This window comes from Syzygium oleosum, unplaced genomic scaffold, assembly GCF_021117445.2.
Source record: "Syzygium oleosum isolate NSW1041296 unplaced genomic scaffold, Sole_v2.1 Sole_v2.10, whole genome shotgun sequence".
Lineage (NCBI taxonomy): Eukaryota > Viridiplantae > Streptophyta > Magnoliopsida > Myrtales > Myrtaceae > Syzygium > Syzygium oleosum.
Window position 1 is genome coordinate 7,935,281 of NW_026607494.1, and position 24,794 is coordinate 7,960,074.

The window sequence follows — 24,794 nt, forward strand, 5'->3', positions numbered from 1 at the left end:
ATTTTCTTCGCAATGCGTTTTTAAAATATATTTTATCGAACACTGCTTTGCATTTTGAAATTTTTAGTAATTCCTAGAATGCTTTCTCAACAACCCCTTTGACTTTCCCACAGGGAGCAGGTCGGGTCAATTTGGTAATTTCCGTTCCCTGCCGACAACGGGGGAGAAATATGACCGTTGCGGAGATGCGATGCCGCGAGGCCCAGGCGTGTTCAAAACTCTCGTCATCATTGTCTCTGACCGAGATCCAAACCGCACGAAACGCAACGAAAGATGAGATTTTGACTCCATTAATACATTTTGTTCGGCCGATAACCACGGTCACGCTCGTACCCACTCTCTGTAAACGGCTTTTGCAGCTGATCTCTCTCTCTTCTCTCTCTGTGAGTGGTAACTGAAGAGCAGAGAAGAAAGCAAGAGAGAGACCCGGCAGAGTGTGCGTGTGTGTGGGGGTGTTGCAGAGTGAAGATGGCGAAGAGAAGCTCGGAGGAGATGGCGAAGGAGGAGACGTCTGCTGTGGAAGGGGAAGAAGCTCATCCCTACGCGTTTCACGTGTCTGGACCTCGCAATGTCTCCTCTCCCAACTGGAGAGACCTCCTCAATTCCAGTTGGTATGTTGCTCCTTCCTCTTTTCTTCTCTTTAGGCCCAAATTTAGCAAGTCCCATTTGGGTTCTTGAGTTGGTTTGCCTCTCCGGATGCGGAATTGACCAATTTCAGTTTGCTGGTGGTTTTGGCTGTGTGTTTTTTGACCCCTAAGGGACCGAAAGTAGTAGCTTTGTGGATTTTTTCAGTATCAACTCGAGAGTTGTTGGTTAGACATATGAAATATGAATGATGGGTCCATGGATTTTTTGTTTTGGTTCTGTGCATTCACTATTCCTGAGGAATGATCAGTGATTCTTTTACGGATCTTGAACTTGTTTAACTTGTGATAGATTGTCTTCTTGGGGCTCATTGGATTGCTTAAAGCAACAGAGGTTTTTATGTCTACAGGAAGGATGAGAATTACATGAGAACAGTGCTTGCCTGCTTCATCCAAGCCGTCTACTTGCTCGAATTGGACAGACAAGAGAACCGATCCGAGGAAAACGTGCTTGCCCCGAAATGGTGGCTACCATTCAAGTACAAGCTGTCCCAGACGCTAATTGATGAGCGGGATGGATCGATATTCGGCGCTGTGCTAGAATGGGATAGGGCTGCAGCACTAGCCGACTTCATACTGATTAGACCCAGCGGTGCTCCGAGAGCCGTGTTGGCCCTAAGAGGGACATTGCTCAAAAGCCCCACGATCCGCAGAGACATCCAGGACGACCTCCGGTTCCTCACCTGGGAAAGCCTGAAAGGCTCGGTCCGGTTCAACGTGGCTCTAGAGGCCTTGAGATCGGTGGCGCAAAGCTACGGGAGCAATAATGTGTGTATCGTGGGGCATTCGTTAGGAGCCGGGTTTGCATTGCAGGTGGGGAAAGCACTGGCGAAAGAAGGCATCTATGTGGACGCCCATTTGTTCAATCCGCCTTCGGTTTCACTGGCTATGAGCCTAAGAAACATGGGAGAGAAAGCAGGGGTCGCTTGGAAGAGACTCAAGTCCATGTTCCCTTCGAGTAGTGAACAAGAAAACCAGGTGAGCATCGACGAGTCACAGACAACTTCAGAGTCCGGTTTGAGGGGCTGGATGGCGCAACTGAATCGGAGCAAGACTCTGAATTTGGGAATGAAGAAATGGGTGCCTCATTTATATGTGAACAACAGCGACTACATATGCTGCCATTACAACGATCCGCCGGGTACGGATGAGAACGTCGGTGACAAGGAGAATGTCAGCCCGGGCTTGATGAACAACGCGCAACAAGTGGCGGCGAAGCTGTTTGTGATGTCCAAGGGGAAGCAGAAGTTCCTCGAGGCACACGGGCTTGAGCAGTGGTGGTCGGACGGGCTAGAGCTTCAGCTGGCCCTCAACAACAGCAAGCTCATCGACAGGCAGCTCAAGTCCCTGTACAGCCTCTCGCCTCCTACTCAAATGTCGAAAAAGCCGTAGGCCATTATGAATGTGCTGTGGCATCTTGCTTGATCTGTTTGTTAAAATAACTCATTTTCCGATACCGGTGATTTCGCCGGTCCTAAATGCTGCTCCGTAGTAAATCCTAGCGTGGCCTGGCTGATTTTTTTTCGGCCCTCTTGGAAAGCATTTGTTTGGAAAGTTCATATCGGCTTAAATAGCTAACTTACTGTATTTTCCTCGTGCCCGGTCACGATGCTCCCAAGCATATGTGTGTGAGTAACTCAACGCAACTTGTAAAGATTGTGTTTGATGGGTGAAGGGTTCAATCTTCAACTGAAAGTGTACTGAATTCTGTTCATCAAACTTTGATTTCATCACATTTGTGCCGGGTAAATGCAGGCTCCTTGAGACCTGAACACCAGGTTTTGTGGAAGGAGGAGATGAGAAGCGAATGAAGCAAACACAAAAAGTTTCATAAATTCAATTGACAAAAAAATAATAGAAAAAGATAAGTGAATTAGCTAAGACGACTCCACTGGGGATCGAACCCAGAATCTCTGGTTCCGTAGACCAGCGCCTTATCCATTGGGCCATGGAGTCCCTTTATAATGCAACGTTTTAACTAAATATATATATTCTCGTAAAAAGAGTTCCATTTTCTCATTAAAAAGCATAAAAGTTTGTAGACAATGAAAACGTCGTTTTCGCGCAAATATATGTTTGCTTGAACTCAATCGCTGCTATGACTAAAAAATTATCGAAAAATTTATGTTATTAATCATTCAAAAAGTCATAAACCTATTGTACGGCAACTCATTCAGTTCTAAACCCTTTAATCGTGTCAAATTTAATCATAAATGTCAGCTGTCCTATATGGCATAACCGACGCTAATGATTTGCCAATTTTTTTTTCTTTTTTCTATTAAAGGCTAGCGAGGGACCCAACGACCCTTGTGGGCCATTAAGCAAGGGTTGGCCCTTGCTCATATCATGACGAGGATTGTGACCCTAGCCATAGGCCCCGCTGACCTTTAACAATAAAAGAAAAGAAAAACAAAAGTAAAATAAAAATGTACAAAACTAAAAAAAATTGGAAAAATTTTCCACGTCAATGTCGATCGTACTGTGTAGGTGACCGGTGTCCACATCAGCTGTATCCGGCCAAAATTGGCATAAGCAAAAGGTTTATATCTAAATTGAAATAATTGAAAGATTTATGAGTGAATTGACTACCGTACCATAAATTTAAAACTTTTTAGACAATTATCTCATGTAAAATCAACAAAACCATGAAATAGGGCATCGATCTTCTTTCATTGAAGGTCAAACGAAATTAAAAGAATATCAATTCAGAGGGAAAGAAGACCTTTCTGCAGGGTGTGAACCGATGGTCCTCGTTCTTGACAAAATCGGGCATCGCCTCGTTGAACAAGGTTTCCGCGCTACACCGGTAAAACTCAATAGAAAGGTCGTGCAACGAATTGAGTCCAAGAAGAAACAATTACGCAAACAAGCTTGTATGCACACTGACGAGAAAACAAATCGAAAAGTAGTGCTCCGAAGTTGCGACGAGTGCACGAAGATATGCAAAATGCGATGTATTTTCTGCCAGAATATTTTGACACTTTAAGCTTTTGGAGTGGTTTGCAGTGGTGCTTATGGGCAGCAATCTAGGTTCGATATTCTAACGTTAGATTTAGAGGTATTTAGGCGGTCTTTCGGAGTAATTTCGTCCAAACGAAAAGCTACGGACTTCAAAGTTAAGGCGCTTTCACATGTTCGTCCCTTTTACTTTTGACGATTTGATCACTCGATAAACTCAACACCATCCGTTTGCAAGTCAAACACTCACAATTGCTATGAAAAATTCCAAAATCATAATTATATATGTACAAATTACACGAGTGTGCAATGTATAGGCAGTTGGATAATTTCCATATGCATGATCATGTGTATTTACATTACAATTCTTCGATGACACGAAGAAACACCTTGTACTGTCACCGGCATCCCAGAAATGCTTCTCGGCATTTTACAACAGATGAATTTTACAACACTTTTGTTTTGAAGAAAGAATTTGGTTTACAAAACATGAATCTCTCTACAGTTGATGAATGTGATCAGAAGGGCTATGTCTTTATATGCATATATAACCACGTTGATGAAGAAAATGAAAAACCCCATTGTCACAACATCTCTGAGAAGCCATAGTCATAGATGCTGACCTCCTGGTGGTGATCATAGTAATAGCTGCTCTCACAGAAGGGAACTGCCAAATGATCCACATCCTCCAAAAGCCAGGACTCCAACTCTTCAAGGCCTACCAAACCCACCTGCTGATGATTGATGTTGCCCATAACATGAGATGATTCAATAGTGGGCACTTGAACCTCCGCCCTTGCACTCCGGGAGTCTCCGTGATGATGATCTTGATCCTCAACATAAAGTGGGATCGGCGCCTGGGCTTGTACTGTTCCTTCGCTGGCTGTTTCCTGGCAGCTTGTTAGGATGCGATCATAGGGTGATGGAGACGGCGAGTAAGGCAAAGAGGGGACTAATGCGTTCGAAGGGGCATTGCCAGTGAGCTCCTGAACGAGCCTCTTGAAGCTGGAGGCGTCGGTGATGTACACTTTGGGCTTCAAGACTTTGATCAGGCTGTGGAGATGCTGCTGGTGGGGGTGTGGCTTCTTCTCACTATTCTTGGACACCTTCATGGATGCTTCGCTCACCATCACTTTCTTCCCCATCTAGCTTCCTCTCGACACGTATCTTCGGATCGGATGAGAAACGCTTGCACACCCTTTGCGGATCAACGGAACAGGGTATATATATATACAAGACACGTACATCTGTGATTCAGAGCTTGTGATAATCATTGAGAACGGTTCAGCAAAAGAACAAGGGAGAGGATATAAGGCAGAGAGAGATGCTGAAAGTGACGCTGCTTGTGGCCACGTCAAGGGTTGTTATGGTTACAGAAGGAGGACTCCATGCCTGACCACCAAACCTTAGAATGTGCGAAGATTTGTACGTATTTGCATGCAGATGAAGGCAAATGATTAGTGCTTGGGCACGTGGACTGGTCTGTTTATTCAGGAAGTTTGGTCAATACATTATAATATTTATAATTAATCTGTGATTAGGACAGATATTAATGGGCAAAAAAGATCTAAATACACGCATGATCACGATGAGATATAAACAAATAATAATAACTCCTGCGGGCTTGACTATTCACGAAGCTGTCTTCTTGTGCTTGTGATCTTCCTGTTGCTCTCTCGTCGTTTGCTTATTTCAATTATATTTTTGTGGGGTTTGAAAAGGAGGGTCTGTTGTAATTAATTGTTTAATCAAGAGTAAATGCCGTTTTTATGGATGGAGCTGGAATAATTGAGGTAAAAGACGTTCGGTCTTTGTAAAATTCTGCATCTAGTATTCTATGGAGCGCGACTTCAACGTGGCTAGTGCTGAAATTGGACTGGAGATAATTGGTCCAATTCTAGAGGAACAATCTGTTCTTTCAAATCGCTTCCAATCATTGATATCAATCCAAATTTGGTTTGACCATTAGCGTGAGAGATACAGTAAATAACAACAGCAAAAAGACGTAAAAGGGTGAATTTGTTTTGCAAAAAATTGATGACTTGAAAAATACATATATTGTCATCATTAAAGAAAATTTTTGGCATGTCTGAAAAATCTTCCGTTGATTAAGTTCATAAGCAATAGAAACAATCACTTTTACATCAATGATTTTCCCATGAAATTAATTTGGGTCAAGTTCTTTATATATATGGAGGTGTATCCTTAGGTTGTAACGTATATATGTTACCCGTAACCTTTCCACAATGAAAAGTAAATATAGAAAAATCTCAACCATAGTCAACAATTTTGACGCGAGTTGTAATTTTTTGACCAAGCCGGTAACAACAGACCATAATCGATAATTTGTGTTACCAGTTTGACCATTTTTAAACCGGATTTGTTGAAATGTCCCGTTGTATCAGTCTTGACCTGTACAAGTTAGCAAAGGGAACATTCTCCAGATACAGATTGATCTTCCACCGGTGCACATCATCTGTAGTTGGTCAACACTCCGCGAAGGCTTGAACGCTAAACCATTTTGACTGGGGAACGTGAATTTTCAATGGGACTGACCAAAACAGACGGTCCTAATGACAGGGATTTCTATATACATCACAATGAAAGAGATACATTCACAGGTGAATCTAATAATGCAGATGTCTCATGCACTTTCATGCAAGGATCAATAGTTCAAACGAGAATTCGCGCATTCGACTTGATCATGACTCGATCACGAGTCTGATGAGTTATAGTGGCTCTGATCTTTTTACGTAGGATTGTCATGTAACACACGGCACAGAAGGTCGTAGCGACAGAACAAAGGCATGTGTTTAACCCTCCTGCAAGTCAAAAGGGAACATGATGATCATACAAAAGCAATGTGTGAATGTGTTTCCATAATGACCAGCTAAAAAAGCTATTGCTCGGGCTACCAAAATCATGTCATCTGCAAGTAGCGATTACTTTGCTGGCGATTGCTACAAGTACACGCCCTTACCTGCTCACCCCTTTGTTTCCTCCTTTTTAGTTGGAATCTGCTTGTGCCGGTTGAAATCGGCAACATTCTTCGCATTTGCCAATTTATCTTTCTTGTCTTTTTTGAGCAAGGCTTGTCCCTGCATGGTTTTCATCATCTCCTTCATTGTCTTCTCCTCGCCCTTGAGCTGCATCATCATGATGGCCTCAGCCTGCTTGTCGATAGGCTTGAGATACTCTTCAGTGGCAGCCTCCTGCGTAGAGCGTGATGTCCCCTTGAGATACAATATGACATGACTGGATATCCAGACATTTGCCCACGAAATTAAGATATCTTAAATCTGAAGTTGTCCTCCCTTCATTTGATAGACAATGCAAAAAGATCTAAATTTTAATCATGCAAGTAAACCACCGCCAAGAACTGATCTAATATAATATCAAGAGAGAGCATGGACAATGCCCGCAGAAGCAAAATTCACTGCCATGTCATGGCAGAAGCCAAAGCATCCGGGCAACTCTGAAAGTGATATATGTTCTTTCTGACATCACCGGTAACAAGAACCCTTTTTCTCACCATCCAGAACTTTTCAGGCTAATAAATACACAATTGGTTTTATATAACCAGCTCAGCTGTGACCACGTTAGAGAGCTTCAGTGCGGTACATGGGAAACTAGAATTGACTGAGTATACAGACTAAACGTCACTCTTCCAGCAAAAAGGAGATAATTCACTGTATCTTCCAGCTTTTTATTTAAAGCTTGCATCTCTTCAACCATTCGCTGGACCTTGGTCTAGATAACCCGCTCAGGAACCTTTCTTAAGGATGCTTTCCTTTCATGAGCCTGCAGGGAGAAGATCAAATGAAAAGAGAACCATTATTGTGACAAGTTGATGCACTAGTGCAAGAATCTTAGGAGCCTTACAGAATTCGTTAAACGTGAAGAAGTGCTAAGCAGTCCTAATGTAACTTGTGAAAGTACAATAGAAAATGATCAACTCAGTCAAACTAAAATACTGTCCTTGTCATCAGGACACTCATGTGCACCGATTTTAGCAAGACGGATAAATCTTTCCTGAATTTTGGAAGGTTAAGGATAATGGCACAGGTAAGGCAATGGGAATTCCGTAACTTCCAGCTTTATAGGGCTGTGAACTGAGTCTGCTTTTGGTATGCTTTCCAACACACTTTGTCCATTATATGTGGACAGCTCAAGTAGAGAGAACCGGTAACAAATCTGTCCTTGTAGCACAATCGAGTAATAGAATGAGACATCAAATCCAGCCTCGGGATCTCATGATCAAATTATTAGTTAAATTGAGTTTAATGCACTATTATTTTCATTCTTACATAGGTCTCTGTCAAGACGAATCATCAATCCACCAGTTTTGGTAACATGGGTTATGGCACCACCGAGTCTGTCCGGACTTCTCCCCCCTCTTTACCCCCTTTTACCGTGTGCAAAACAAATAAATAGATGTCATAGAAATGCATTAAATGACTCAGAACAATTGCTTTGGATGATGAATAAAACAAGGCAAAGAACCTGTTGGAGGTGCTTCTCCAGCTGCAATCTGAAAGACCTTATCCTCCTTTATTTATATCCAGAGAGGACACTAACATAGGGCCTTTCTTCCAAACTCCAACAGCTTGTACATCACGGTTCAGCATCAAATGCACAAGAAAACCTGCATAGATGAAATCAATCCGCTGTTTCCCAAAGTCCATAGCGTGTAGCAATTACATGTTAACATACACACAGAGATGCATATAGATATCTACAGATGTTAAATGGGATGAGAACACTAGAAGTCCTGAATCTAGCTAACACAGTGCAATCAACCCTCAAAACTTTCCAATTGAACAAGTTAGTCATCAACCTTTTGAATATGTCCTATACTTTTTTGAAAAGGTGCGATAAAGGGACTCAAATGGCTCCGGTTGACTAATTTGCCACCACAAAATGCTATATAGAAATTTTTATACAAAAACTGTCCTACATAAATATTGATTACATGCTAGTTTCATGGATTGTTCATTTCTTTCACTACTACTTTCGCAAACTCCCTGCGTGGGCGGGGATGAGTCTGATTAAGTCCATCCTAGTGAAATAGCTAAAACAAGCGAGCTCGAGGGGACAATGAAGAGAGGTAGGGTCTGCTCCTCTCACCTAACTGACTTTTGACCTCACCTGATATGCAGAGACGAGATGACTCAATCACCCCATAAGTTTTCTTCATGCGCGGATTCGTGCAGGCATCGGTTTCCTACAAGTTAGCCAAAAAAGAAAAGGGAAGGCAGAGTTATTGTTGTTAGGCTTATTTTACTAAACCAAATCAATCACACTTAAACAAATAGTGCGGCATCCTGCAAAACACATGTTTTAGCATATTTCTGACATTAACTTTGTTCACCAGTTCTTCCAAATGAGGATATTGTATGAGAGTTATTTTCACACTGTAAAGACGGATCGAAAATGTACCATATTTAAGGCAGGTTGCTGATTGGCCTTAATGGTTCGCACATCATTTGGATGGACTTGGGCAAAGCTTTTATCCATCAGCAATCATCTCTGAGGTGGACTTAACATGTTGGATAGGTGTCAAATGGGTGGAAGTTATGTCGATTTAGATCAATATGATCCATTTAACTACAAGTACCTGTTTTTATACATACACAACATGCCCAAACCAAACGCCGTGCCACTCTGAATGGATCTGATTAATTCACATTTTGACAACAGTTCACCAGCTTTGCCAATCCACTGTACCCTGCCCATTGCCAACAAAGTCGTGCCACCGCCTTCACCATTATTGATTCATTAGCAATGCTAAAAATAACCTTGAGTGGAATAAAACATAATCACACATGCAGAGGCGCCTTGCCTGGAGCCCCCTCACTATCATTCATGTTATTTAGCTTCCTACATGATCTAAATGGAGTGCGCGTCGCAGTTCTATGAAACCGTCTTTCTACCAGACATTAACCAAACACTTAGTGAGCACACTCTTTCACATGTCATGCATGTCAACAAGTACATTGCCACAGACACATTCGAATAACATCATCACACCCACTAGTCCAGCAAGCACGAATCGGAACTAACGCATCGCCATATGAGAAAGGGATTAAATTCGCTCAAGCTCACTTGCCAATTATCATTGAACAACGGCTGAAAAGATAGGAAAGTCAAGAAACTGCTGTAACAGGGAGAATCCACGAGTTGGGATATATGGGCAGATAATTGACAACCCACATCACCCAACTTCATTAACATTACAGTGAAAATGGAAAGGGAAAGAGACCACCCCAAAGAAGAGGACAAAAGAATTGCAAGGAGCTCACCTTTAACGCTTGAATGAGAAGAAGAGAAGGTCAATCAGCAAAGAAAGACCAGAAATGCAGAGACAGACAAGCCAACTTGGAGGAGTCTATGCTATTACTGCAGTGACGTGATGTGAAGCCATTTGTATGCATTCATGGGGAAATGAAGCTCGATTTATAACCTGCATTTTGTTGATTTTGATTATTTAGTGCCTGTTGATCCCCCCACACGAAATGTTTGATAATGGGTGCACTAGAAATTGAAGGACAAGATCCATAATATTACCCGATTGAATCAGCCTTCAATCATCTAATGACGTATTTACATTTGCGGAAATCATCCATAGAATTAGGGCATGAATGGGATTTTTAATGGAAAACGCTAGGTCATAGTTTCTACAAACATTGAATCAACGACTCGCCTAATTGAAAAACTATCTAGAAATGTTATCCTTTCCAACTTTTACATATTTGGAGACGGACCCGTCTATTATCAAATGAATTGAGTTTTCAAAATAACAAAATGTTTACATATTTGGATACGGACTCGTCTATTATCAAATCAATTGAGTGCTCGATATAACAACTTGATACTAAAGAAATGTGTGTGAAAATAATTAAAGGCGCGATTTATTATCTAAGTATTGTAACGTATCGACTTTAGCAATAAACTCATTGTTATATATATTTTGTTTGGATCAAGAAAGAAGAGAAACTATTTGCATTCTTTTTTTCTATACTAAACATGAAATTTAAGGACTAGATGAAATTATTTTAGAATAAGAAGCAGACCCATGACCATGAGTTGTTCCGATGGTCGCGTTGCATTTGGTTAGGACAAGGACTGGTGTAGGTTGAGCTTCAGCTTAAATGTCTAAGCTAGATTTGGAGTTTCCCTCATCTCTCCTGTTGGGGTTGACTTTGACTCTTTCCCATCTGTCTCTCTATCTCTCCACCATTTCACCTTCGAGGCTATATAATATTATTTTCTTTCTCCCACTAGCTGTAAATGCAGTCCCTGTTCCTCTCATTTTGCTTTGCCTTTACTGTTCCTCTTTCTCTCTCTCTGTGCAAGATTTCCTCCATTGCAAACCAAGCTTCCCTTTCCAGCTCTTGCTAGGTCCCTCAAGAAATCAACACACACACACACATACTCACACATTGCTCTGCATTTTGCCACCAACCCATTTCGCCACCTTTGCTTTTCTTTCCCTCGAAACTTCCCATCTCTAATTCCTCAAGTACTCTCTCTCTCTCTCTCGCCTTTAAAGATTGGATTTTTGGGTGATCCCCTTTTTGCCATTTCCTTCCATTGTTCTTCTCAGTTATATTGAGGCATTCGTTCAGCTGGTGATCGACTCTTGTGCTGGAAATCTTGTCTTTCTTGGGGTTTCTGGTTAGTGCGTGTGGCTATATTTTTGGTGTTGCAGGTCTACAGTAGGCTATCTATGCTCATAGAATCCTTGTTTGCTCATAAAAAAGAAGTCCTTTCTTTGCTTCTCTGGGTGCTCAAGGAAGAAGAACAAGGGGGTTAACTCAGATCGGCCATAAAGGTACTTGCTTTCCTTTTGCCGGAAGCCTTTTTTTTTTCTTTCGATTTTCAGGATTCACATTATTGTTTATTTTCTCTTACTTGGACCATAAGTGATGCTTCTTAATTTTATTCCTATATATGACAGTTGTGCTATAGATGTGGACTTGCATATTATTTATTTGTTGCTTTTCTCATTAAGATGAGTCGTAAGTTTTAGGTAGTCTTAAGTATTTTCTGCTGTTTTCTTTTGGGGGGTGGTTGTTTGATAAATGCTTGAAAAGGGTTCCGAGAGATTAATTGTGTCAGACCAGAATGCTGGAGCGATGATGTACAAGGCATTTTCTTCATTCTCTGTGTCAGTCAAGCAAGATATTTCAGTTTTAGAATGAATAATGTGGGGGTTCTTTTGCTTAGTCCATCAGATTGGGCTTGAAATCAAGATATTGGTGATGTCTTGAAAATTTGCTTGTCTATTAATTAGCTATTTTTTTCAAGAAAATTTAGCAGCATGTAATGAATCATGCTTCTGAAGGTGCAGCAATTTGGTATTTATGTTGGCATTTGTGTTGTTTGGGAAGTGCATGACCCAACTTTGCCATATTGGCAGGAGCATATTATATCAGGGGTTGACAGGGCCCAACACTTTCTTGAATTTCTGTATCTGGGCCAGAAGAAATGTCGTCAAATGGTTCTCTAGATGCACATTTGTCAAAGAAGACATCATTTTTGGGTTTGAGGTTATGGGTATTGATTGGCCTATGCGTTGCTCTGTTCATAATCTTAATTCTTTGTATACTATCGGTATGGGTTACATTCAGAAGAAGATCAAAAAGAACAACAGACAAGTATCCTCTTTCCCAAATACCCAATGTGTCAAAGGACATCAAGATTGACAAGGTTGGACCCCAGAGTTTCCAAGATTACCCAGAAAGCGTCTTTCTTACAATTAATGAGAAACCGGCCGATAAGAATGCTGACACACAACTTGTTCATCTGGCTACAAGCAAGAGTGATCCAGATAACCTCAGTCAGTGTAGCTCAGTTTATCATCATGAGAGAGGATTCAGTTCACACTCAGGAGAAGTAGGAAGCCCAGGAGTGATCCAAAAGAATCATTCATCATTGTCATATGGTGGGCTCGTGACAGCTTCTCCTTTAATTGGTTTGCCGGAAATTTCGCATCTTGGGTGGGGCCACTGGTTTACTCTTAGGGATCTTGAGATTGCAACTAGTCGGTTTGCTGCAGAGAATGTGCTTGGGGAGGGTGGATATGGAGTTGTTTACAAGGGCAGATTGGTTAATGGCACGGAGGTAGCAGTCAAGAAAATTCTTAATAATCTGTAAGGATATTTTTGCAAGACCGCATGTTATAGTATTGATGCCATTGTAAAGCATAGTTTTCATTATACTCTTGGATTGGTTTATAGGGGACAAGCAGAAAAAGAATTTAGGGCTGAGGTCGAGGCGATTGGTCATGTCCGACATAAGAATCTCGTGCGGCTTCTGGGATATTGCGTAGAAGGAGTTAACAGGCAAGTTTTGCTGTTCTATGGGGTGATACTGTTTTACTTTCGCATTTGATTATATCTAGCCATATTTTTTTTGCTAAATACTTCATATCAAATATAATGAATGATAAAATGAAAAGAGTAATAGCATCCATTGTTGATAGCTCTTATATCTTTTCATTACCTTTGATATCAAGTTCTCTTTTTAGAGCGATAATCAAGTGAGATCGCTATTTTCACTGCTCAAACTACAGGATGCTGGTGTATGAGTATGTGAACAACGGTAACTTAGAGCAATGGCTACATGGATCTATGAGGCAAAATGGTGGTCTAATTTGGGAAGCTCGCATGAAGGTCATTCTTGGAACTGCAAAGGCGTAAGTTCCAACTAGTTATTTATCATGACCTGTATTGCTTGAATGAATACTTTGAAGTTTGATATCAATTATAGAGCGGCTAAAAATTGAGCATCGTCGAAATGACAAAGGTGTTTTGATAGCTTGTCTTAGATGTTAGGAAGAACTGGTGTACTTTCTTCATCCCTTAGGTTAGAGAAACATGTACATTGAGATACTCTATTTGGTGAATGGAGCATACTGGTTTCATAATGCATTATTTTTTGCAGGCTTGCATATTTACACGAGGCAATAGAACCCAAAGTTGTTCACCGAGACATAAAGTCGAGTAACATTTTGATTGATGATGATTTTAACGCAAAGGTGTCTGACTTCGGATTAGCCAAGCTTCTGGGTTCAAATGAAAGTCACATTGCAACTCGAGTAATGGGAACGTTTGGGTATGAGTATAACCTGAATTGCTTTCCCTCGAGAAGAATTGGTTCACAGAGAAAAATTTTGATATCTATCTCACAACATGCTTTGTATTAAATGAACAGTTATGTGGCACCCGAGTATGCTAATACTGGCTTGTTGAATGAGAAGAGTGATGTCTACAGCTTTGGGGTCCTCATGCTTGAAGCTGTTACAGGAAGAGACCCTGTGGACTATGGTCGTCCTGCTAATGAGGTACAGCACAGGTCTCCAGATTAGAGATTCTGTCTGTTTCTGTCTGTCTCTCTTTCAGTGCATGGACATTAATACCCATAAAAGCACCAGCGGTACAAGGAGAGACACTGAGTGTGCATGTGCACCTACACAGACTCCAGCAAGTTTGCCTGTTTATGTTGTTTATCTGGTTATAACAAAGATTCAATTTTGGTTTTCTGAGGACTTGCAAGTTCATATTTTTCTTCCATCAAATGCAGGTAAATCTTGTTGAGTGGCTAAAGTTAATGGTAGGGACAAGAAGAGCTGAGGAAGTTGTGGACCCAAATCTCGAAATAAAACCATCAACGCGTGCTTTAAAACGTGCCCTTCTGGTCGCTCTTAGATGTGTTGATCCTGAATCGAACAAGAGACCTAAAATGACCCAGGTTGTACGCATGCTTGAAGCTGATGAATACTCATCAAGAGAGGTACGCATCACTGGTTTTTGGAATATTGGACTTACATGACTATGGAGACGTGTCTCTACTATGTACCGATTTGATGTATTTTCTTCATGGTGACAGTTTCTATCTTTGATTTTTCAAGCTATTGATATATTAGGCACATAACTTCTTTTTTCTTTTGTTCCCCAGCTGATAGCCTTTGGGCCATTAAGCTTATGTTGTATATGTAGTCATTTCACCTTCACTTTACTTTTACATATTCCGGCTCAAGGGCTGGTGTACATAACAGGGGACAGTTTTCCTAATTTTCGAAACTTTAATGAAGATGTGAGTTGGTCGCCGGTTTTGGGTATAATTTAGTGAGATTGGATGGAGTTACTGTAGTGTTACTTAGGCACGTTTTGTTGCCACTCTCTTCTGTTGGCATCAAGTTACCAGTATACTTAATGCCATATACTCTTAGGAATCAAAACCTGGTGAGGAACCGGTACCGTTGATGATTCATCATTTTGAGAATACACTGAAAATGCATTTTGGGATTTAATTATGTAGCTTTGTGCATCTTTTTCCAGGATCGGAGAAACCAAAGGAGCCAGACAACCTGCAGGGAAATTGAACCTGTCAAGGAAGTCTCTGGTTCTGGTGACATGAGAAACAAGGTGGACGATCTGGAGAGCCACCAATCGGAGACAATGGTGCATAGGACTGACTAGATGATCCCGGTTAAAGATCTTGACCTTAATGCCTTCAAACTTTCGAGCACCCATTTTCTGTTTTCACATTGCGGAGCAGTTTCCATTTGAGATAGGAAGGGTATAAAATGGATCCGAGGAAGTCGACTGCAGTGATCATTTTTCCTTGTTTCTTGAGTGTCGGCAGGCAATATTTAAAAGAACCACCTGCTACCCAGAGAGAGAGAGAGAGAGAGAGAGAGAGAGAGAGAGAGAGAGAGAGAGAGAGAGAGAGATGACTTGATGTATAGGTATACTTCGTGCTGAACTATCTCTACGAATGATGTATTACTCATTTTCTTTAATATCTTATATAGAGTTCAAACTTTTCTTCTGAGATGCAAGATCATCTTGCTTGAGTTTCTGTTTTTGCCCCTCTTGGTCTTGCTTTCCAGGGATGTCTCTCGAATCTTTTGCTTCCATCTGGTTAGTAGTCTTATGTCGCTCTTTAGCTAAGTCAGTGCAGCGCTGATCAATCTTCTGCTACTGATCCACCGTTCATCAAAGCATACAACGACTCTCTTTGTATGCCTCAACGTAAGATGGTAGAATGCACATTTTCACCAAGTTAAGATAACTCCGCAGCCAATTTCTAGAGGGTATTTCATGGGTTCAGGGTTTATCGACCTAAGGTGGAGTACCAGTCCATAAAAAAGGAATGCTTTTGTTGCCAAAACTGCTCACTGCCATTTGCTGGCCGGGCAAGCCCGGTCAAGATGATGCGGAAGTGATGAATGTAATTATACTTCCGCACATGTTCTGTTCACAGCCTTTGCTCTCCGAGCATGACACTCCCCTCGCATGCCGCAAGGTACCTGGGATGTCTTCATGGCTTTCTGTCCGAATCCAACTTACGTCATGTGGAATCCTTACTTCTCCATTCGATCTTCACATGTACTTCCCTCCTTAATACTGGATTTTTGCTTCGCAACAGTTTGTGACCTTAAGGGGACTCTGCATAATGAGTTCATTGCTGCAGCATCATGCAGAGCAGACCTGGAGTCTCCGAGATTGAAGTCCTCTGTTCCTGTTCTTTTGGACAAGAGGCCATAAGCAGCCCATGAATAAGGTTTGTCTTTGTTAAAATGAACTCATGATGCTAACATCGATCCGACCGGAATCACGACACTTCGACACGATCTTCCGCCTCAGCTGCCCGTCCATTCGAGCCAATCACTAAGCATGATCTCATCGATACGTCCGATTTGCTTAAGTCATAAATTTACTATATTGATACTAATTCAATTTTAAACTTTTCAATTAGACCAATTTAGTCATAAACATTTTCACATTGATACAAATTCAGTCAATCTAGCCAATTTAGGCAGGAAATTATTAACATGAACGCCGGCCGTTCTACGCGGCACCGTTAGTGCTAACGTGTACAAATTTTACAAATTTGAATATTGAAAATTTTAATTATTTTATTAATTTTTTTTCTTATCTTACACTTCGGACCGCACAAGGTCACTAGCCATAAGTTAGGGCGTCGGGCCCTTGCCTCAGCCCTCGCTTGTGGTCGATGAGGGGCGGAGACCCATGCCCTGACCTCCCTTGTGGCTGGTGGGGGTTGGCCGGTGACCTCACCGGCCCACAATTGGGGAAAAAAAAGAACGGAAAGGAAAGAAAAGAAAAAACAAAAATATTAATAAAAATTCAGAAAAATATAGAAATTTGTTCCCGTCAGTACTGTGTCAACCGTGTCACGTAAGACAGCCGTCGTCTACGTTAGCAATTTCTGGCCTAAATTGGCCGGATGGACTGAATTAGTATCAAGATTTAGGACTAAATCGATCAACATAATAGGTTTTATTTTTTTTTTTAATTTGTATCTACGTTCGAGTGCATGAAAATCAATCAATCCATTTGAGGTCAAATCTACAACTAACCCACAAATGGGGCGAGATTCCATAAGCTATGTAATTGAACATGCTAATTGCAATTTACAAAACCTTCATCAATATGGTCAACGTACTAATCAAACACGCCCTTCACGGATTCAAGAATTAACTAAACCACCCACGTCTTGTCGCATGTTGCTTCCGATAGCTATTCCACATGTCTAATTATGGCTCTGCAAAGACTTATTGCATTAGGACAAAGATGTGTCCTATTTCTATGAATTGGCAGATACATGTTCTAAGCACTAAGTCTCAAAAGAAAGTATTGCTATGTGGTGGCTATATAACCATAATCATTGCATTATGTTTTAGAACAAATATTTTGATCATAGTTATCTGAAAAACACATAATTAACTTGAAAAACTCATAAATGCAAAATATATTAACGAAAGCTATCAGAAAGGAAAGAATTATTTCGAGAATAAATCGAGGGAAGTTTAGATATGCACTGTCGGGGGAAAGAAATGTTGCGAATTTCTTTAAGAACACAAATTGAATGTTGCATACTTTTTTACCCAACAATTCTTTTGTGATATATATTGTCATGGATGAGACGCCCATCGACTTTCACCCAAAAAAAAAAAATAGATATTTAAATGGTTATTAAAAAGAATAGGGAAATATGTGGAATCGGAAGATGATCTTAAAAAAATCACCTCTAAATCTCTATAAAACCATTTTACACTCAAGAAAATTCTACACAAATAGCATGCTTGCGTTGTTTTTTTTTACGCTAAGCCGATGGCACAAAGGTGAAAGGAAAGATATCAAAAAAGGGATTTACATACTTTACTCTTTCATGTGTTGTATTAATTCATTTTATTTTACTTGTTCGAAAAATATTGCATGTTATTGTGTTATTATTCAATAAAAAATTACATTTTTCTTTTTTTTATGTTTTCTATTAATTAGAGGATAGACCTATATTGTGGGCTTTCAAGTACATTTTTAATAAAAATCCACGTAAAATCTGGCGGGAAAATTGATTGATGTGTATATTCATTTTGTTATCATTTTCTGCATATTATTATATTTCTCTTACCGAAATTCACATTGACACCATTTAGAATAATATAACAGATATAGTTTTAGACTCGTGCAAAGCACGGGCATCTTGCTAGTATACATTAAAACAAGTTTTTTTTTTGCCTAATAATCACAAAGAACAATAGGTAAGACAGAAGAAAATAGATGACTGATTTTGTTAGATCCCTCGGCATGCTAAGTAGTTGCTTTCTCAAGATCAAGCTCAGCTTAACTGAATTTTCATTAATATTTGAGCTTGACTAAACTTCACTCAATTAACAGGTAAATTTCAGTCTAAACTGGAGCTCAAACTCCAGCTGGAGCTCGAACCCAAAATCAAACTATATAATGCAATAAGATACAAAGTAAAGACGCTATAGCTCAGCTGTTTATGATGCTTACACGTGCATAAATGTGATGAAAATAAACATGTAGAAGTTCTATTATTCTATTAGACTCGCTAACTTATCGAGCGAAGATTGGCTTCATCAAGCACTAGATTAGCTTCAGGTTGAGAAGAAGTGAACCGAATTCGAGTAAACTGCTAAGTAAGCTCTAGTAGCTCCGGAGTAGCTTGACTTGGTTACATTCATATCTCCACAAACGGGGTGATTTAAAACAAAAGATTCATCCTATCGCAAAAGAATAATCTTGGGCATATATCTGATGATCTTTACAGCAACATACTTTTATTTACCTGGGGAAAAAAGAGTTGTGAAGAGGAAGCTGTGTATCAAACAATCAAAGGGTTAAGTTCAGTTGTGCAACTGTAACTCTAGCCTTCTCATTTTGTCTCCAAGTTCCTTACGGTCATCTCAATCCTATAGCACGGGTCGTTCCCGCGCTTCACTCGAGAAACTGAAAATTCTGTTTCCCTTAGCAATGCAGGTAATATCAGAATTGATGGACTGAGCCACATCGGCCACTAAAGCATGCCAAGAGGCACTCAGGATCTTCCACAATCGATAACCGAATCATGCTATGTGTCCATGTCTACCAGGTCTTGACAAGAATTTCACAAATATAATAGGCCATGACCTATCTACGGTTCGGATACCATATCGACTTACAGCAATAAAAGTGGGTTAACCAGTCACGGCTCCTTTTTCTGGACGAACGAATTGACCATGTCATGAAGCAAACCCTGATCAGGAAGCTGGAATTGTTGCTGCTGAGGAGCTAGGGTTTGCGGATAGAACATCATGGGATTGCTAGAGTCAGCTCGATTCGGATTCCTCATCTGAAGCAACTGAGGCAGGAACAAATTGTGAGGAAAGCTCGGTCCCATTGCTGATGGCGACGCAAAAAATGAAGGCGATAAAATGGCGGCGGCCGCATTGCCTCGGAGGTTCGCCGGGCACTCGTGGTTGTGTTGGCCCTCATATGTCGTGATCACAATTGATGGGTCCTGGAACGATCTCTCGACTCGCTTCTTGACGGTGCATTTCTGAGTGGTGCATCTATAGTAACTCCTGGGAAAACGGGCAATTAAAATAAAATCTCAGCTTAATCACTAGTAATACTAGAATTGCAAAAAGTATTGGTGATTATGAAACTCTTGACATTGTACGAGTACAAGTCTCTCCTTTGTTTTTGTAAAGATCAGTACAAGGCACTATATGATGTGCACGGAAAATGCAACCAAGGACCATGAGATCATAAAATTTTAGGAAGTAGGTTCCAAGAAGAATCCTCTCAGATAATCAATTTGTATAGAAAATTTTCGCATATATTCTATATCTACTTCTATATTTCCAAATAAACTGAATCAAATCCTAGGGACAAGGAGGAATTCGCTGAAAACCTCGGATAAGGGCTATTCTTGACCGCCTTTTGTCCATATTTTCTCCATCTGTATCCATCTTCGAGATGATCGATCTCGCTCTTCGTTAAAAAGGCAAACCGCGGTTCCCTCGGGCGTTTCTCTTTCTTTTTCAGCTTATTCCTGTCAAAATTCACAGCGATACATAATATGAGTAACAAAATAATCTTTGAAGATGCAATAAACCTCGTATAAATTGGTTCATATGTTAAGAAAAAGACACATTTAGTGTGTGAGATAAGCAGGTGGGAATTCTTTGACTGTCGAATCCTCCCTTTTCAAACTCTTGACCCAGAAAAACTCAAGCTCCGAAAGTACACACAAATTCTTCAAAAGTTAGGCAAGATTTGGACAAAAAGAAGTTGAAAACCCAACTAGAGAGTGATCCCGTTGACCAAAGTTAGAATGAAAAGCATATTTTTCTTTTCACATCAAAACATGGGAAAAGAGGAAAGGAAAGAAAACACAAAACCCTACCCCTTTTTGGACTTGTCATCATCTTCATTACACTCGGTCTTGTGATCATCCTCATCTTTCTTGCTGTTATCTCCATCTTCTTCGACCGCGGCTTCTTTAGAAGACGAAGACACTGAAGAATATGGAGACAGCGGGCCGTTTTCGCTCGCCGCAGCTGACGACTCAGTGACCGCACACTTTTTTGAAGAACCGCCCTCTTCTAGGTTTGGCGTGATCACCTCGGACGATGAGCAAGACACATCGAAGGCTCTTGACAAGGTGTTGTAATCAGCCGAACCGCGTAAGCAGCCGGTGAAGCTCATGTACTGCCCGGGGTTGTGTGGAGCTTGTTGATGATGAGTGAACATGGAGAGATTAGTGATATCGTCATCGAAGAATCGAAACTCCGGGTGGCTGACTCCTCCAATGTTGTCGGGGATGTAGAAAGGATTGTAGTTAAAAGGGTCATTGTTCTTGCCGCCGGACATGCCGGAGAGGAAGATCAAGAACAAGAATTTGACCAAAACAAAAAGAACAAGAAGAAACTAAAAAGTTAGAGCACAGAGGAGAGCAAGTGTTGTGGAGAGAAAACAGCCGAGTGGGGAGCGCTTTATGAATGGTCCTTAAAGCTTTGTATCCGTGACAAAGAAGGCTGATGAGAGAGAGAGAGAGAGAGAGAGTCTTGTTTTTGGACAATGTGTATGTTTCTCACACCGAAAATAAAATAAAAAAAATGATAGCTTTTGACTTGGTACCTCAATTATTTGCCGATGCATGATGACTTGGACTTTGTTCACTTATTCCCTCGCTTTCTAGTTCCCAACGGGACTCAAAGTGCATACATCATGCTATGCAATCTTATAAAAATTGCAGGAGACAAGATAAGTCATCGGACGCGCTTTCCTGATCATGGGGCATAGTGATCGAGCCCTAAAATTCGTTTAGGAGGATCGATGACACAAGATAAGCAATTTGCAACATGCACAAAAAGGTTATATGTTATGGCGGCTCACAAAATTTTGGTGCGTTATACATTTCGCTAACTAGACTTTGGTTTCAATTACTTTCTAGGTTGAAACTTTCATTTTGTTTCAACTATGCACCTTGACTATTTTCCATTCAAATTTCCAGCAAAGAAAAGCTGAGAGTGGCCATATATGTGGCAATTTTAGCCAGTTTGGCGACAAATGATACTTGTGTGGTGTCATGTGGGCGTCACGTCTCGACCAAAATGTTCACAGGGAGGGAGAGCGAGAGAGAGATAATTGAGCTTTATCATGACATCGTTCCTGATTAGATTGACCCTCGACCTATCTTGCTCACTATCAAGCATGGCCAATCCTCATCCCTAGCCACGATAATCGCTTCACTCTCCACTATTCGAGGCGAGGGCTACGGGCCCTTGGCCTCGGACGGAGAGGCACATCAACCCTAGCATTTTGCATCCGAAATGTAGTCAGCAAAACTGTTTATGAGCGTCGAAGTTGCAAATAAATGAAAATTCATTACGTTCAGATGTTCGAAGCTTCGTTTGTGCGATCATTCATTTGAAATGGGGCTGTGCAAGATATATTCATTTGCATAGTTTCAAATGACACTGTTTTTCTTTCCCATTTCGTAGGGCTCCTCTTCTGTGTGAAATGAGAAGGGAGATCGCACGTGTGGAGGACAAGGCTCCTAAGGGTGCGAATGGTAAACATTCTGCTCCAGAAATTGATTTCTGGAGGAGAAATCTGTTTGGTAAAACATGACTAATTCTGCTCCAGAAATTGATTTATGGAACATAAATCTATTTTGATTTGTTGATTTTTTTTGCACCTAAAAAAATTTAAATTTTACTCAAAGTGGGTGGTCACATGTATTATAAGCCATTCTGTAAAGTTTTGAAATTTTTGATTTTTTTTTAATTTTTTTTGGCACCTAAAAAATTTTAAATTTCATTCAAAGTGGGTGGCCACAGGTATTCTAGGCCATTTTGTGAAGTTTTGAATTTTTTTTTTATTTTTATTTTTTTGGGCACCTCAAAAAATTTAAATTTTACTCAAAGTGGGTGGCTACAGATATTCTAAGCCATTCCGTGAAGTTTTGAAGTTTTTTATTTTTTTTTATTTTTTTGGGCACCTCAAAAAATTTAAATTTCACTCAAAGTGGGTGGCCACAGGTATTTTAAGCCATTTTGTGAAGTTTTGAAAATTTTTATATTTTTATTATTTTTATTATTTTTGGGCACCTCAAAAAATTTAAATTTCACTCAAAGTAAGTGGCCACAGGTATTTTAAGCCATTTTGTGAAGTTTTGAAATTTTTGATTTTTTTTGGGCACCTCAAAAAATTTAAATTTCACTCAAAGTGGATGGCCACAGGTATTCTAAGCTATTATGTGAAGTTTTGAAGTTTTTGATTTTTTTATTTTTTTGGGCACCTCAAAAAATTTAAATTTCACTCAAAGTGGATGGCCACAGGTATTCTAAGCCATTTTGTGAAATTTTGAAATTTTGAAATTTTTTTTTTTGAAATTTTTTATTTCTTGTAAAAAAGGAAATTTGGGCTAGAATGCATTCTGGAAGAGAGAAGCTACAAAAAGTAGCTTCTCTTTTTTGGGCCAAAATTCATTCTGGAAGCAAAAATTCATTCTAGAGCAAAAAAAAGTATGAAGTTTTACCAAACGCGTTTTTATTCCAGAATGTAAAAATTGCTCCAGAATGCATTTCAAAATTATTTTAACAAACGCATTTCTGTTCCGGAATGCATTCTGGAGAAGAATTTCTGCTCCAGAATGGATTCCACGCGCGCCCTAAACCATAGTTTGAGTTTGACTATAGCTGGCACGTGGGAGTTTATTAACTTTTCTTTTTCTTTTTTGTGGGTCCCCCCTATTCATTTACACGCCTAATTTACTTGTGAAATGCGCCATCTCTTTGTCATTCCCCCGGAATTTCGTGGCAATCTTCTTGTCAAACTTTCTACTTCTTTCAGAGAGTCTGTCGCTATCGTTCTGGCTATTGTTCTAGGCCCCCCTCATACGCTAGATCATACGGATTTCACGTGACTCATCTTATCTAATGATACACATATTTCACTGTCTAAATACCCTCCCTCCAAAAAAATAGCTCCCTCATTTCACTGTCTTTTCGATGCGTCTAGAAATGAAATGTGAAATAAACAAAAGAGAATAGATTTAGATTATTTTCATTCAACCTCATGTTATTTCGATAGTGGGAATTATGTCTAAGTCATAAAGAAAAATAAGTGTTTAGCTGACTCAAATGTAAGAAAAATCTTAAATGATATAAGTTCGATGCATTAACGGTTCTATCGTCATGTGATGTTGGAAGACATGTCAGCTCCATTCATTGTGCTATGTTAGGAAATCACAGAAGCACTTATTAATATCATTCATAGCACACCGTCCGATTAATTTTTTCGTTTGATAAATGTTTTAATTTTTTCGTTTGATAAATGTTTCTTCGCGACAATGAAATCACCTTGGATCGATGAATCCTAAACCGCACCTTATGAATGTCGTAAATCACATAAGCGACGGGCCAAATCTAGATATGGATGACATCAATCATGCTCAGCATATCGATGTCGAGCCTTTGATCCATACACACAAGTTCGCCGTTTAACCATTAAAATCATTCCGTTTGATACAATAGCATGACACTTTAACTTGAGTTTTCTGGTAAAGGTGAGACTTTTTCACTTAGATACTAGGTAAGTGATTAAGGAAATGTCTATTTCCTAGTGCCTTCTTAAAGTGGTGCCATAATCAATGACCCTTTTAACATCCATAAAGCTTAATGAACTCAGTTGAACTTTCCATGCTCTCCGTTTTAGGCCAGTGGGAGCCTACGGTGTACGTACAATTTGCTGCCCATGCCCATGGAAATCTAGCAAACCTCTCTCACACACCACCTTTTTTTGGCAGATGAAGTTGACTTTAAGGTGCATACCTCTTGTTAGAGCGCCACACACTACTCAAACATGCAACGAAAATGGCCTAACCTCAGCAGATCACGAAACCTAACATTATAAACTTTCGGATCAGATCTCCAACATTAACTTAACAACAGCCTTAGACTGTTAAAGTCTCTTCTCGTACCACCATGGTCCCGTGTAGGCCGTGCATCTTACGAAGGCTTAAAAGCTGGTGTCACGAGTGACTCAAGCTCTGCGTGATCATACGTGGAAGAATGAACACCTCAAGTCTTGTGGTAAGAAGCTGAGAAAGTTTCACATCGTGTCCACACAGTGGGGGAAAGATATGAACCTCATCGAGTCGTACCCTCTCGATCGAGCTTGAGATTGTTGACCCTATGTCTTTTTCAATTCAATTTGTCATGCATATATCTATGTAAAGCATTGATTGTATTCTTTTTCTTGGAGTTTCCGGTCAACGGAGGGCAGGTTACTTTGTTAGGTATGCCATTACACAAATCAATCTTCCAGACACCGACGTTTCCATCTTCGATGGGATTTT

At 40.2% G+C, this 24,794-nt stretch overlaps 3 protein-coding genes, 1 non-coding gene and 1 pseudogene across 4 annotated transcripts; 2 read left to right on the top strand and 3 right to left on the bottom strand.

Moving 5' to 3' along the window:
- Nucleotides 1-186: 186 nt before the first annotated feature.
- LOC115685773 (GDSL esterase/lipase At4g10955) lies at nt 187-2,239 on the top strand. The gene is made up of 2 exons (XM_030610890.2): nt 187-611; nt 995-2,239. The coding sequence occupies exons 1-2, from the start codon at nt 469-471 to the stop codon at nt 2,034-2,036; spliced, it is 1,185 nt and encodes a 394-aa protein (XP_030466750.2). The 5' UTR covers nt 187-468; the 3' UTR covers nt 2,037-2,239.
- A 288-nt stretch (nt 2,240-2,527) lies between these two features.
- TRNAR-ACG (transfer RNA arginine (anticodon ACG)) lies at nt 2,528-2,600 on the bottom strand. The gene has a single exon. It is a non-coding gene; the product is annotated as a tRNA-Arg (tRNA).
- A 3,429-nt stretch (nt 2,601-6,029) lies between these two features.
- LOC115685777 (uncharacterized) lies at nt 6,030-10,093 on the bottom strand (annotated as a pseudogene).
- A 787-nt stretch (nt 10,094-10,880) lies between these two features.
- LOC115685772 (probable receptor-like protein kinase At2g42960) lies at nt 10,881-15,470 on the top strand. Its single transcript, XM_030610888.2, has 8 exons — nt 10,881-11,436; nt 12,025-12,757; nt 12,845-12,949; nt 13,180-13,302; nt 13,551-13,721; nt 13,821-13,950; nt 14,190-14,399; nt 14,948-15,470. Exons 2-8 carry the CDS (start codon nt 12,093-12,095, stop codon nt 15,086-15,088), a joined length of 1,545 nt encoding a protein of 514 aa, XP_030466748.2. The 5' UTR covers nt 10,881-11,436; nt 12,025-12,092; the 3' UTR covers nt 15,089-15,470.
- Nucleotides 15,471-18,667: 3,197 nt separating this feature from the next.
- LOC115685775 (WRKY transcription factor 71-like) lies at nt 18,668-20,994 on the bottom strand. Its single transcript, XM_030610893.2, has 3 exons — nt 20,334-20,994; nt 19,839-19,979; nt 18,668-19,506 (listed from the first exon to the last, which is right to left on the bottom strand). Exons 1-3 carry the CDS (start codon nt 20,798-20,800, stop codon nt 19,128-19,130), a joined length of 987 nt encoding a protein of 328 aa, XP_030466753.1. The 5' UTR covers nt 20,801-20,994; the 3' UTR covers nt 18,668-19,127.
- Between the last annotated feature and the right edge of the window lie 3,800 nt (nt 20,995-24,794).